The 13,779-nt window shown below is 40.0% G+C and overlaps 1 protein-coding gene across 3 annotated transcripts in view; it reads left to right on the top strand.

Moving 5' to 3' along the window:
- Positions 1–13,467, top strand: part of LOC110537998 (nuclear body protein SP140-like protein) — a 29,845-nt gene extending 16,378 nt beyond the window's left edge. The window contains exons 6-16 of one of the 3 annotated variants that reach the window (XM_036938066.1): positions 8,132–8,179; positions 8,394–8,477; positions 8,811–8,859; positions 9,052–9,255; positions 9,914–10,053; positions 10,255–10,323; positions 11,911–12,029; positions 12,167–12,284; positions 12,442–12,516; positions 12,644–12,787; positions 13,001–13,467. In XM_036938066.1, the coding sequence (XP_036793961.1) occupies positions 8,132–8,179; positions 8,394–8,477; positions 8,811–8,859; positions 9,052–9,255; positions 9,914–10,053; positions 10,255–10,323; positions 11,911–12,029; positions 12,167–12,284; positions 12,442–12,516; positions 12,644–12,787; positions 13,001–13,114 (1,164 nt within the window). In that variant the 3' untranslated portion in view covers positions 13,115–13,467. Of the gene's footprint in view, positions 1–8,131; positions 8,180–8,393; positions 8,478–8,810; positions 8,860–9,051; positions 9,256–9,913; positions 10,054–10,254; positions 10,324–11,901; positions 12,030–12,166; positions 12,285–12,441; positions 12,517–12,643; positions 12,788–13,000 lie in introns of all 3 variants that reach the window. The other 2 variants (XM_036938067.1, XM_021624503.2) reach the window with 2 other exon arrangements.
- The last annotated feature ends 312 nt before the right edge of the window (positions 13,468–13,779 follow it).

Raw genomic sequence — 13,779 nt, 5'->3', positions numbered from 1 at the left:
AAGTGTGAAACAAATCCAAATATGTTTTATATTTGACATTCTTCAAAGTAGCCACCATTTGCCTTGATGACAGCTTTGCACACTCTTGGCATTCTCTGAACCAGCTTCATGAGGTAGTCACCTGGAATGCATTTCAAACCAACAGGTGAGTCTTTGTAAGTTAATTTGTGGAATTTCTTTCCTTCTTAATGCATTTGAGCCAATCAGCTGTGTTGTGACAAGGTACAGAGGATAACCCTGTCTGGCAAAATACCATGTCCATATTATGGCAAGAACAGCTTAAATAAGCAAAGAGAAATGACAGTCATCATTTTGATGGTTTTTGCATTTGCAAAAACCATCAAGCGCTATGATGAAACTGGCTCTCATGAGGACTGCCGCAGGAAAGGAAGACCCAGAGTTACCTCTGCTGCAGAGGATAAGTTCATTAGAGTAAACTGCACCTCAGATTTTAGCCCAAATATATGCTTCACAGAGTTCAAGTAACAGACACATCTCAACATCAACTGTTCAGAGGAGACTGCTTGAATCAGGCCTTCATGGTCAAATTGCTGCAAAGAAACCACTGATAGGCAACAACACATCTGCCACACTGACCCTCCAGACTAGGGCCCCTCAGGGATGCGTGCTTAGTCCCCTCCTGTATTCCCTGTTCACCCACGACTGAGTGACCGACCACGCACGACTCCGACACCATCATTAAGTTTGCCAACGACACGACGGTAGTAGGCCTGATCACCAACGATGTTGAGAACCTAAAGGGAGGAGGTCAGAGACCCGGCAGTGTAGTACTAGGACAACAACCTCTCCCTCAACATCAGCAAGACAAAGGAACTGATCGTGGACTACAGGAGACAGAGGGCCGAGCACACCCCCATTCACATCGACAGGGCTGTAGTGGAGCCGGTCGAGAGGTACAAGTTCCTCAGTGTCCACATCACTAAGAATCTATCATGGTCCAAACACACCAACACGGCACCACAACGCCTATTCCCCCTTTAGGAGGCTGAAAAGATTTAGCATGGGCCCTCAGATCCTCAAAAGGTTCTACAGCTGCACCATTGAGAGCATCTTGACTGGCTGCATCATCACTTGGTATGGCAACTGCTTGGCATCCAACTGCAAGGCACTACAGAGGGTAGTGCGTATGGCCCAGTACATCACCGGGGCCAAACTCCCTGCCATCCAGGACCTGTATACCAGGCGGTGTCAGAGGAAGTCCCAAAAAATGTCAAAGACTCCAGCCACCCAATCCATAGACGGTTAATTCTGCCTCTGCATGGTAAACGGTACCAATGCACCAAGTCTGGAACCAACACGACCCTGAACAGCTTCTACACACAATCCATAAGATTTCTAAACAAGACTGCTAGATAGCTAATCAAATGGCTATCCGGACTACCAGCATTGACCATTTTTTACAATAACTCTTTTGCACTGACTATGAACACAACCTGGACTCCACCCACACATTAACACATACTTACACTGAGACCCGACCCACATACATGAAAACACCCACTACATACACCCACTTGGGATTCATTTTTTCCAGAGAATCTACCAAGTCTCAATACCAGGAATAATTCATAATTATCCAGAGTCCCGGAAAATGTCCATAACAACTGGAAGTGTCCATTTAAAGTTTTTAAAACCAAGATATGGTCCCTATGCCAGGGTTCTCCCCAAATAAGAGGGGCGCTGCGCCACCTTGTCGGCTGGGCTGCACCACTATGTAAAGATTTCAGAGCAAATAAAACTGCTTGCTTAACCCGGGTTTATTAACTGCATTCGAATCGCGTGTGCAGTCCGGCAGTGTCAATTATGCGTGTGCTTTGAATTCATGCTCACTTTGTGTGAAGTAAATACGCTAAGCTAAAGGCTTCCGTGCGACAACCTGTTAGGATAATTTTATTTTTTGCTAATCTAATGCTGCTCATGTTGTGTATTTTATGGAATTGCATTAGTGCCGACATTGGGGGAAAATCTCATTACATTTCTTAAGGAAATGGGAAGTGTGAGTGTTTCCGGGACAGTCCCGGGATCCCGGTTACCGATGTCAATCCCTGGCATCCACACACATAACATGTATACACATGCATACTAACACCACTCACACACACACACACACACACACATATTTTCACTCTCACCACAAATGCTGCTGCTACTGTTTATTATCTGAAGCGTGACAAATAACATTTTATTTAATTTTATAAGCTTTCAAACACACTGTCCACTTGTGACAACCAGCCCCATTGTGGGGTTGGATGTCACATAGTATGGAGTTGGTTGTCACAATGCTTGCTTGTTGCTTATTGCTTTTGTAACAAGAAGTGAAGAATGTAGCAAACAGATTCTAGAAATACCCTTTCTTTGATCATACAATATTCCTAACATAATTCTGCATTTTATGCCTTAAGAATTACATGACATTTTTAGTAAATGACAGGAAAAATGTGTATATGAGAGAGAGAGGCAATGAAGGGACCTCTTTATAACACAAGCACAAAAGTGCTTGGGATTTATTGTGTATTGGCAGTGTCAATGATGATAGTGACAGCCAACCCTATATTCCATGTGACAACCATCCCCAGCTATCCCCTTAATGATAATTAAAGACATGTTCCAGAACTTTGGTGACTAGTAAGTCTCTCTTTTTTTAACCTCCCGCTTTGGACTGGATGTGTCAATGTGTATTTCATAAATGCATAATATATGAGCAGAATGACTGTCTTATTTAATTAGCCATGAAATTGGGGCGGCAGGGTAGCCTAGTGGTTAGAGCGTTGGACTAGTAACCGGAAGGTTGTGAGTTCAAACCCCCGAGCTGACAAGGTACAAATCTGTCGTTCTGCCCCTGAACAGGCAGCTGGTTCCCAGGCCGTCATTGAAAATAAGAATTTGTTCTTAACTGACTTGCCTGGTTAAATAAAGGTAAAAAAAAAAAAAAAAAAAAAAAAAAAAAAAAAAAATCCCTATTTTGAAAGTGACTGTGCACTGGGAGCTGTGCGGTGCCATTTCCCCTACATTTCCCCCATGTGGGCCAGCCCCCTAGCAATTAGAGTTCTGCCCAATGAGCTTCAGCTCCTTGCCATTTGAGTGACAGCTAGCTAGATGCACACACAGCAGCGCAAGCGAGCGAGAGAGCAATGACGTGGTGCACATATCTGCGCAAATGTGATGTAAGATGCAATTTTAAGGGACCATTAGCCTTTTGGCTTATTAGCCTACTTTCAGAACTATTGCCTAGAATGTTTTTATACAGTTTATTTCTTTTTTTAGGGGGTAGATCAGCTTTAATATTGCTGATAGATTGTGGGTTCCATCAATGTAATTGTTTGCATAAATTCCAATCCCCCATATATATTTTTTAAAATATATTTGTTTCCTTCTTTATCATTTTACCCTAATCCTTCCACTCCTCCCCTAGTTGGAGTAAAATAATGGACAACAATACTTAGGCTTCTACTTTCAGTTTATACATATTATATACATTTTACAGACACAGTGTATTTTACATTACTTATATATTTGTATTCGTTTTTAGTCCAACACTTCAGCTACCCTCAACCCCTTCCATCTATCTCTAATTTCCATCAACTGTGCTGTAATGTTTCACAAACGTTCTGAACCTTTCTATTATCATAGTTTCTACAGATTGTAAATTAGAGATGAATATTTTTCCTAAGATTAGCTTCAGCCATTCCTAAACTTGCGAACCAAAACAAGCTACAGTTACGTCATTTGACTGATGCTCTAATCCAGAGCGATTTACAGGAGCAATTACGTTTAAGTGACTTGCTCAAGGGCACATCAACAAGGGCTCTTAACCACTAGGCTACCTGCTGCCCTACATATGGGCAGTACCAAAACAAGTTATCTAATGATTCTGTCTCTTCGCAGCAAAATCTCCAGAGCTGGGAGTGGTTGTATCCCTCATATACATAACATTCTATTGGTTGCAAGAATTTTGTATAATAATTCAATGGAAAAACAAACTTTTTAATCCAGTGTTGTTTTGTGTATCAGTTCATAAACCACATGCTATGGAATCGGCACATCGAAAATCTCTTCCTAACTATTTTGCGCAGCTTTCAATTTTTTGGTTATTAATGGAAACTGGTATACTTTTTTGTAATCACAATTTTCTTTAACAAATGTTGGTCTTTAATGTAGGGTCAACAGACAACTGCCTTACCGTCTTCCCCTTCCACATGCCTCTTCCAATTTGGATATAGCAGACATTTACATATATTTTTGTTAGCTGCATGTGTGACAACTCCAACAGTCATATTTATGATATCATTAACCTCTCTGCGCACAGAACCGGGATGAAATTCGACAACATACGGTGATCGCTACATGAATAGTCATATTAAACATTCAGGAAAATACAAGTGTCTCACAAGTTTCGAAAGCCTAGAATCTTGCTAATCCAACTGCGTTGTCAGATTTAAAAAGGGATTTACTGCGAAAGAATACAATGCGATTATCTGAGGATAGAGCCCCATAAAAAACAACTATTTCAACCAGCACAAGCGTAACAAAATCACAAACTGCAATAAAATAAATTGTTTACCTTTGACAATCTTCCTCTGTTTGCAATCACAATGCTCATTGTTACACAATGAATTGTCTTTTGTTTGATAAAATCCATTTTTATAGCCTAACACTAAACATTTTGTGAACCGCTTGTGTCGTGAATTCCGTCTCATTCCATTTTTGACGACACATTCGATGTAAATAATCACACGAAACGTGACTTTTCCAGTCATGTTTGGTTTCATTGCAATCAACTGAACCTGATGGGTCATTTCGCAGGACGAATTGACTGAAAGAAACCGATTTGAAGACAACAAGTAATGACATCATTGTGCACCAATGATATGACCGCTGTTTCGTTGATTGACTGTATTTTAACCCAATGACCACTGATCGTCTTGAAATCTAGCTGGGTAGATAGTCAATGAGCTGAAGTAAACGGCAATATGTAATGTTTATGTGTTGGAAGACCAACCCATGTAGTAAACTCCGGCGTAAAGAGGGTCATTCGCCATTGAAGTTTCATACCGGAAGGAGCAATGCATGTTACGCACAGCGTTGTTTTGGTAAAGCGCATCTTCAGCTGTTTATATATCAATCAGTATGGCGACTAAGTCAGGGAAAGCTAAATCTAAGACTAGATATACACACAATTTTAGAAGAAATTGATTGGGAAAGTGAGACAGAGATTGTTGGAGGACGATTAATTTAGCGATTCCCAAAATGAGGAATATTTTTTGGAACGGAGAGGACATCTTTTTGGAGTGGTAAGTTCTTCTCATGCTAATGCCGTTGTTTGAAATTAATAATATAAAATATTATTTGTGATTTTTTTTAAATGTTAGTAGCAATATATAAAAATGTAATGAAATGTGAGATGCGTGTGTCTGCCGCTCCACCCCACCCCACCCCCACATGAAATAGCCTATTTGAGGCTGTTGAGGGGAGGGCAGGCCCACAACAATGCCAAAGTGAAATGGAGACAGTAGATACAGCTCTTCTGTTGTAATATAATAAAGACAGTAGATCTAGCTGGTCTGTCATAATATAATAGAGACAGTAGATCTAGCTGAAATGTCATAATATAAAATAGACAGTAGATCTAGCTGGTCTGTCATAATATAAATGAGACAGTAGATTTGTCAGGTCTATAATAATATATTCAACCTTATGTTCCCTGTACTCTATATATATCTGTTTATTATACCTGTTGATACAGGGCTCATATGTGAAACTATTCTAACTAAACATTTTCTTTCACAGTGACACTGACTCCGAATGGGAGCCCCCAGTGCCAAGTTGTCCATCCCCCACTGAAGCTGGTTCATCCAGCTCCTGCCACAAGTGGTGTTCATCTGCCCAAATTTATTTCTGCAGGCATGGATGTGACTCAGGGCCAAAAGGGCACAGCATGGAGGCGTCGCTGTGTTCTTTGCAAAATGAAGTCCCCCATCACCTGCACCACATGCTTCGTGACCCTCTGCTTTACAGCAGAAAGAGACTGCTATGGCACCTGGCATCAGCAGCACAATATTGTGTAGAGGACTGAGGGTCTTCCAAATATTGAAAGTGTTATTTTGTAAATGTATATATATATTTTTCATGTTTTTTCTCCATTTTTTTTGGGGTGGGGGTGTGTTAGAATACCATTTTGGTATTTTGTATATAGTTATTCCATTCAAAATGTATAACTTCACCAATTTGGCCACTTGGGTACATTTGGGCTACTTGTGTGGGACACCTGGGTGACTTCATGATAAATGTCATGTAGCAGACTCATTTTGGAAGTTATCATTCTGAAACTTTTGCACAAGTACTGTTGCCCTCTTATGTTTTTCACTGAAATTGTCCCCATCATCCTATCTGAATGTTTGTTTTATCTTGTTCATTTTAAAGATGATGATACAACAATAAAAATAAAAAACCTATGGTTTTTTCATTGTATTATCTAAACCAGATCTATTGTGTTATATTCTCCTACATTCAATTCACATTTACACAAACTTTAGAGTGTTTTCTTTCAAATCAAATCAAGAATATGCATATCCTTGGTTCTGAGCCTGAGCTACAGGCAGTTACAGGCGGAAATTGAAAAAAGTAGGGGGGTAGCTGTAAGAGGTTTCAACAAAGATTATACCTTTTTTATAATCAATTAGTATATTTGAGTTTAACCATAAAATTTGTTGGAATATTTGTTCTGTCTTTTCTGATGCATAAAACTGAAATTGCAACCAGCTTTCTATAGCCTGTTTTAAAAATAGCGAAATTCTGGAGATCATTTTATTTTCAAATAACCGAAAGTGAGAAGTGGTAATCTGAATAAAGGGAAAAAGGCCTTTTTTTAAGTGGGGTGAGCCATTCTTACTAATCTGCTGAAAAACCAGTTCGGATTTCAGTACAATGTTTATATGACTGAAGCCTTTAGTGAGAGGTTCAAGGCTTTAATCATGTCCACCCTCCAAATTCATATTCATTATATAAATATGCCTGTTTAATTTAGCCTGGCTTGCCATTCCAAATAAAGTGGAATATTTTTTGCTCATATAATATTTGTTTAAGTCGTTTGGTGTTTTTAACTGACTTGTCTAGTTAAATAATGTTAAAATATATTTTTTTATAAAAATAAGTAGACTGGGATATGACTCAATAAATTAAGATGCTAGTTAACTCGTGGCTTGACCTAGGGACTCAGAAATAGGTTTGAAATAGAGTTCTCCCTTTCCTCTTTTCAACAAACGTACGTGTTCATGGATACTCGCATAATTCAAACATTTACAAAGAAAATAGAAAATATCACACATTTATTGTTTGACTTGTACTTATAAAAAATACATTCCTCTCACCTCAATGTGTCACGACTTCCACCGAAGTTAGTTCCTCTCCTTGTTCAGGTGGCTTTCGGCGGGCTGCGTTGCCGGTTTTCTAGCCATCATCGATCCACTTTTCATTTTCCATTTGTTTTGACTTGTCTTCCCACACACCTGGTTTCAATTCCATCATTACATGTTGTGTATTTAACCCTCTGTTCCCCCCATGTCCTTGTCCGGAATTGTTTATTGTAATTTATTGTAGTTTATTGTATTGCTTGTGCACTATATTCTGGTGTGCGACGGGTTTTGTACCCATTGATGTATTGTTCTGTTTCCGGTGGTTTTTATTATTAAACTGCGCCGTTGTAAACACAGTTTTTGCTCTCCTGCGCTTCACTTCTCTGCCGCCAGTACGCACGCCGTACTCAATGTTTTGTCATGCTGACATGAACTGACCAGGTGGATGAGTTATTTCAAAGAATTCACACAGGTCCATTTCTGTTGGTAGTAATTAGCACTGTGACAACCAACCCGTGAGGCAACCAACCCCGGTATCCCCTACTTTTACCACAGCATATCGGTTTATCATTACATATAGCAGAAAATTGGGCCAGACAGAGCAACGAACTATAGCTACATTATATCCTTTTTGTTTTTCTGTAAAGAAACTAACTGTACAGGTATTTCACTGACATTTATTTTAAGTGTTGAGTGACTGAATGGCATGTCTGTTCCCCCTTCTCTCCCCCTTCATTTCACCATCCCACCCACCTCAGGGAGGCCATTTAACTTCACCAGACTTTAAAAGAAGAAAGAGTGCACAGGTAGGAGACCAATCTTTCAATATACCACATCCTCTGGATTAACAGCCACACTTCATTTGACTATTTAGTTGTACAAATGCTCTCAAATGCTTAGTACATCCACATCATACTGTATATCTATATAACAGTACAGCATCATTCTATGTAAAAAAATTATTTGTAATAACTGAATTAAAAAATATATCCTTGCCTTTAACAACTGAATGCAATCCAGGATCACCACCCTGGTTCCTCATCCACTGTTCGGAGGTCCCTACAAATGAATAGAACGGTAATACATCATGGTAATTCAGCTTCTGTAAGTACAACCTCTTACCATACTGGGCATAGAAACATGTGGAACCATTGAAAATGCATAGAAAGTGCTGCATCGTCATAGCATCTGAATACCTGTTGTTTATGATTGTTAGTCATGAATCAGTTTTATTGCAACATCTGAACTTGACAACAGCTTAGCCTTATCCGTTGATATTGTGATGTTTATGCGGGCATGAATTTATATTTCTTGTGTGTGATCATACTTTGACCAATGATCATTTTGTTTGTCCATGTTCTTACCATATTGGATAAAGAAGAGTGTATTATGTGACTGATATATGTAAAACTGGTCTGTCCCTTTTCTCATATCTAGGCCAAGAGAGCACTGTTTCCCTTCAACCAATCAGCAGGCTCAGTCACAGGTATATACACCAATCACAGCTCAATGGAATCTTTCTGAATCCTTTAGACATGACTATCTGGTAAAGGGGATGGTGTTGTCTCTCTAACTTTGTGTTTTTGTTTGTTATAAGGTTTTGTGACGCAGGCCTGACCTTTCACACTTATATAATAAACCATCTTTCCCTAAACCTCTTTGTTTATCTTCACTTCAGAATCTGAGGAGGATGACAATGATGAGGAGGAAGAGGAGGAAGAAGAAGCTGAGCAGGAAAGCGAGGAAGGAGAGAGAAGAGATCAGGCAAACACTGCTGGAGAGAGCAGTACAGGAGGCAGCCATTGTGGTGTGAAAAAGTCTGTCTTCAAAGTCACCTGTGGAGCCATCAATGGAGTGCTACATAAGGATCGGTTTGCATCAGGTACAAATTTTACTGGAGACACTTTTACATGTTGGCAACCCTCTTTCTCTGGCTGCACCTCAAATACTGACCCCACTTAGTGCTTTTATCAAGCAGAAAACCCATTTCAGCAGATCCACAAGGTCTGCCATGAGAGGTGACTATATAGTTCCCTTAAGGAAAAGCACCTTCAGTCAGACGGCTTTCACTGTGAGAGCTTCCCATGTCTGGAACTCACTGCCTTCAGACACACGTAACTGTGCAACACTCAACCTGTCTGTAGTTTGTGAGGTGTGTAGATTTTCTTTGTTAATTTTCTGTATTTTGTTTGGTTGCTTATTGTGTTATTGCTCTTTCTGTCTGCATACTAAGAGTTAGTTGTCATGTGTTGCTCTCTGCTCTGTATGTGCTCATTGTCTGTACTGCCCAGGGACAGCGGTAGAAAGTTTGCCTACTAGCTAAAACCGGCACTTTTACTGAAAATGTCCCTGCAAACATAAACGTAATAAAGTAAAGTAAATGACAAAACGTTAGCTATTGTTGACAATACACTACATGTTATTTTACCATAGCCCCATGTCACTCTGGTCAGCTGTAATGCGCCAAATGTAATGTATATTAAGGTTATAGTAGGGTTTCATTTGAGTTTGTCCTGTCCCTATCTTCTCTGTTGCCCCAGGGTCGTGTGGAAAGAGCATCCGTACGGAGCTGCGCTGGATGACCCCGGTGGAGTTTCTGACGGGGGGGTCAAATCTGGAAGATCCCTCCTGGAAGAAAGACATCCAGTGGGACGGGAAACCACTCAGCCTCCTCATCGAGGTACAGACGGAAAGAGAACACAGAGAGAGAGAAAGAAAGATGAGAGAGAAAACATGTGTGTTTGGCACTTACCAACCTACTGTACAAGGAATGGTTTAAGATAGTCTGCAAGGTCTTTAAGGACCTGTGGTGAAAACATTTGCTGTCTTCAAAGACGTTTTACTAGTACTACTACTGTCTTTGTTTGTTTCTCATTTCCAGAGTAAGATCTTGGTCATCCACTCTCTCCTGTGTAAGTGCAAGCTGTGCAGCTCCACAGCCAAAGACAGGGTAAGCTTCCGCCTCGATCCTCAGGAACATGGTGGCACCCACTTACCAATCAGCAAATCACATTGGTTAAACGAATGCTTCAGTTGTAATAATGAAATTCCAAGATGTTACTTAACATCACTGTATAGGGAATGAATGAATGAATTACATTTTCGTGTCAAATCATCAGTTGGCAACCCATCCCTTAGAGGATTAATTGACACATAAACAAGCATTACAATGATTCACAGTGATAATTCAGTGATAGTTCTTCTGGTGTTCTGCGCAGTGTGCACTGTATAAATAATGAAAAATAAATCAGTACATAATAGTAGATAAGGTTTTTCAAGCAATAATAATAATAATAACCCTAGATCTGTAAAAAATTATACATAAACACAGAAAAATTAAACAGAAGGTGTTTCAACCTGATCTTGCACAAAGAGAATATTCAAGTGTGAGATCAGAGAGATCAGAGAGAAGACTGTGAGACAGCCCTACAGACAATCTATACACATATGTGCACTTTGCTATATAAGAGCTAAATACTTTTAGAATGTAATTATAGGTTGCCCTTTTTCTTTTATTCCAGGCTTTATCAAAAAAATTCAGAGAACAGAAATACACAATGTACAAAAAAACATTTCAGTTTCTCCTCATCACTCAGCCACATATTGCCAGGGTAAATCTGGTGGGTTCCTGAAATAAGGACAAGTGTATATATATCGCGGTAGAAAGTGCAATGGATGATAAAATGAATGTTATTCTCTATTTCTTCGAGGTCACAATAGTTACATCGTTTTTCCTCATCCATTATCCCGACCTGTTTCAATACGCAGGGGAAATATCCCTGGTCTTACACATGCCGATCTCTTGCTTTTAGGTAGGTTGTACATAATATACTGTATCTCTCACACACAAATTCACCCTTAATCAAACAAAAGGTTCTCAATTTATGTTTATGAATCATCTCCCCCACCAATTTATTTTCATATTGCGTCATCAGTTGTTTTTAAATAGTATCTATATCTCCGTTAATTTGGTCTTCGTACAAATGTTAAAAGTCAGACTGCTGGAAAAGGGCCGACCGACATTTTGGTTGCCCAGGCTCCTCCTATGAAGAGATCCCATTGAAAACTTTTCTGGCAAAAGGCACATCCAACAGTCTATTCCAAAGTCTCACTATGCACGCCTTCCATCTCACGCCACAGGGATCCCAGCCCATGTCCCCAGTTAAGGCCAAATATTAATGCCAAATATTTATAGTTGCTAGTAAACTCAAGAATGTCTTCACCACCACAAAATTGAAAACCAATTGACTGGACGTAAAACATTTTCTGCAGGTTTTGTTCAGTTTCTGCCATAAAAATACATCACCATTTCATCATCATATCCTACTCCAGTATTTAACTGTTTCGTTTATTTTGCCAAATCATTCATAAACATAGCAAACAGAGTTGGTGATAAGGCATGTCCTTGTTTTACACCCGAGGGTGTGGGAAACCAATCTGTACGATATTCGTTAACACACAAACAGGCAGTTGGTGCTTGATTGTTAACCATTTCCTTCTCACCTTCTTCTCTTCTCTGTCTTGGCAGCATGATCAGGATAACGATGACGACTGCTTCATCTGTAGAAGCCAGGGCAACTTGATATGCTGTGATGAGTGTCCTCGCTCCTTCCATCAGAGATGTCATCTTCCGAATGTGGATGATGCTATCCTGGGGTGAGAAGAGTTGAGGGTTGATGAGAGACAGAGTGAGACAAAGAGATTGATATAAGAGAGGTATGTTTGTTCTGTGTAGGTAAACGTAGCTGTCAGCTTTTTGTGCACTATTGAAATGTGTGTGTGTGTAATCACAGGGATGATTGTCCGTGGATGTGTACATTCTGTGTACTGAGGGCCAGTCAGTCGTGGCGCTACCCCAAACAAATGACCTACCAGGAAGCCTTAACCTGCCGAATCTCAGACCACCAACTGGTGAGGAGCCTGAATGAATGACTTCTATCATTGGTCCAACTACCTCCAATTGCCTGTCCATTATAAGCATCACCATATATTTGACATTAAATAATTATTCAGAATTAAATGTAAACTATATTTGACCCTTCACATAAAGGTGTGTTTACTCTGACAGGAATGCCAGTACCTCCTGCTGTGTCTGTACAATGCGGACGAGGAACACATCGCTGTGGCAGATCCTTGCATCAATGTCAGTTTGCTTGGTTCTCTCTCTCTCTGTGTGTGTGTGTGTGTGTGTGTGTGTGTGTGTGTGTGTGTGTGTGTGTGTGTGTGTGTGTCAAAGTTCACATATCTCCGTCTGTATGTTTCATTGCCAGGTGAGAAACTACACCAGTGTGATAAAGACCCCTATATGGCTGGACAGGGTTGTGGAGAAGCTGCAGCAGAATCTCTACCAGTCGGTGCAACAATTTGTGTCTGATGTGTTGCTTATCTTCACCAACTGTGCCACATTTAACAGGGTAAGACTGCACTACGGCAGTATCCAATGTGAAGAATTAAGGTAACATTTTTTTTAACAAATCTTGGAATTGTGCTAATGCATGAATAACACTTTAACAATGTGTCTTTGTTTAATCCATAACAAATAGGAATTAGGCTAAATGAGTTGTGTTTTATGCATTACTAGTTTATTATGTTTTTTATACAAATGTGTCTGTCTTTTTTTAATGAAGGACAATGCAGAGTTCTGTGGGATGGGTGAAAGATTGAAGGATCTATTTGAGAGAGAGTTCAAGAGTACATTCAGTATCCAGCTTCAGCATCCAACTGCATCCAACAGCCAGTAGAGCCTTCATCAAGTCTGTACTGTTATCTCACTATGAGACAACAGGGAATATTCACCATGCCCTGGTCTTTCTATACAGCCTTCATACAGACTTGCATGTACATTATTATCCATCTAGTCCTTTCATGAATTGCTTTCATTCGTTCTGGCAGTCAAAATGGGTGTGTGATGATAATTGAAATAGAATGATGGTGATAACATTGCATTTCACACAGTAAATGTTGCTTTGCTAACTTCTCATACAAGAGCCTTAGAATTCCTCACCTTCCAGGTTCTTACTTCTGGTTAGGCCTCACTAGATTCATGTCCAGGGATTCTAGAGAAAATAAACTCATGAATTTCTAAAACATTGTACAACATAGTACTTGTTTGACTGTGTAGGCTACCAGAATGTGGTTCTGTTGAGGAGAATATCATCAGACAGAGCAGCAGCACCCTCTTTAGGGCAGTTAGGTCAGCGGGTGCTTTGGGTCTCTGCCCTCATGCAGGACCTGCATACGCTGCTAATGTAACAGTTGTTAAAGTACTGTGTGAATTTCACCAGGTTCATATATTAATATGGCATGTTGATTTGTTATTATGCATGCCTGCATCCTGGGAGTAGGGGAGTGTGTACTTACATTTTGCCCTGCGTGCTCGTGCTCAAATCATTTTGATGCGCTATCA

The sequence above is a fragment of the Oncorhynchus mykiss genome, chromosome 12 (genome assembly GCF_013265735.2).
Source record: "Oncorhynchus mykiss isolate Arlee chromosome 12, USDA_OmykA_1.1, whole genome shotgun sequence".
In the NCBI taxonomy this organism is placed as follows: domain Eukaryota; kingdom Metazoa; phylum Chordata; class Actinopteri; order Salmoniformes; family Salmonidae; genus Oncorhynchus; species Oncorhynchus mykiss.
This window is presented reverse-complemented; position numbering and strand designations above follow the sequence as displayed.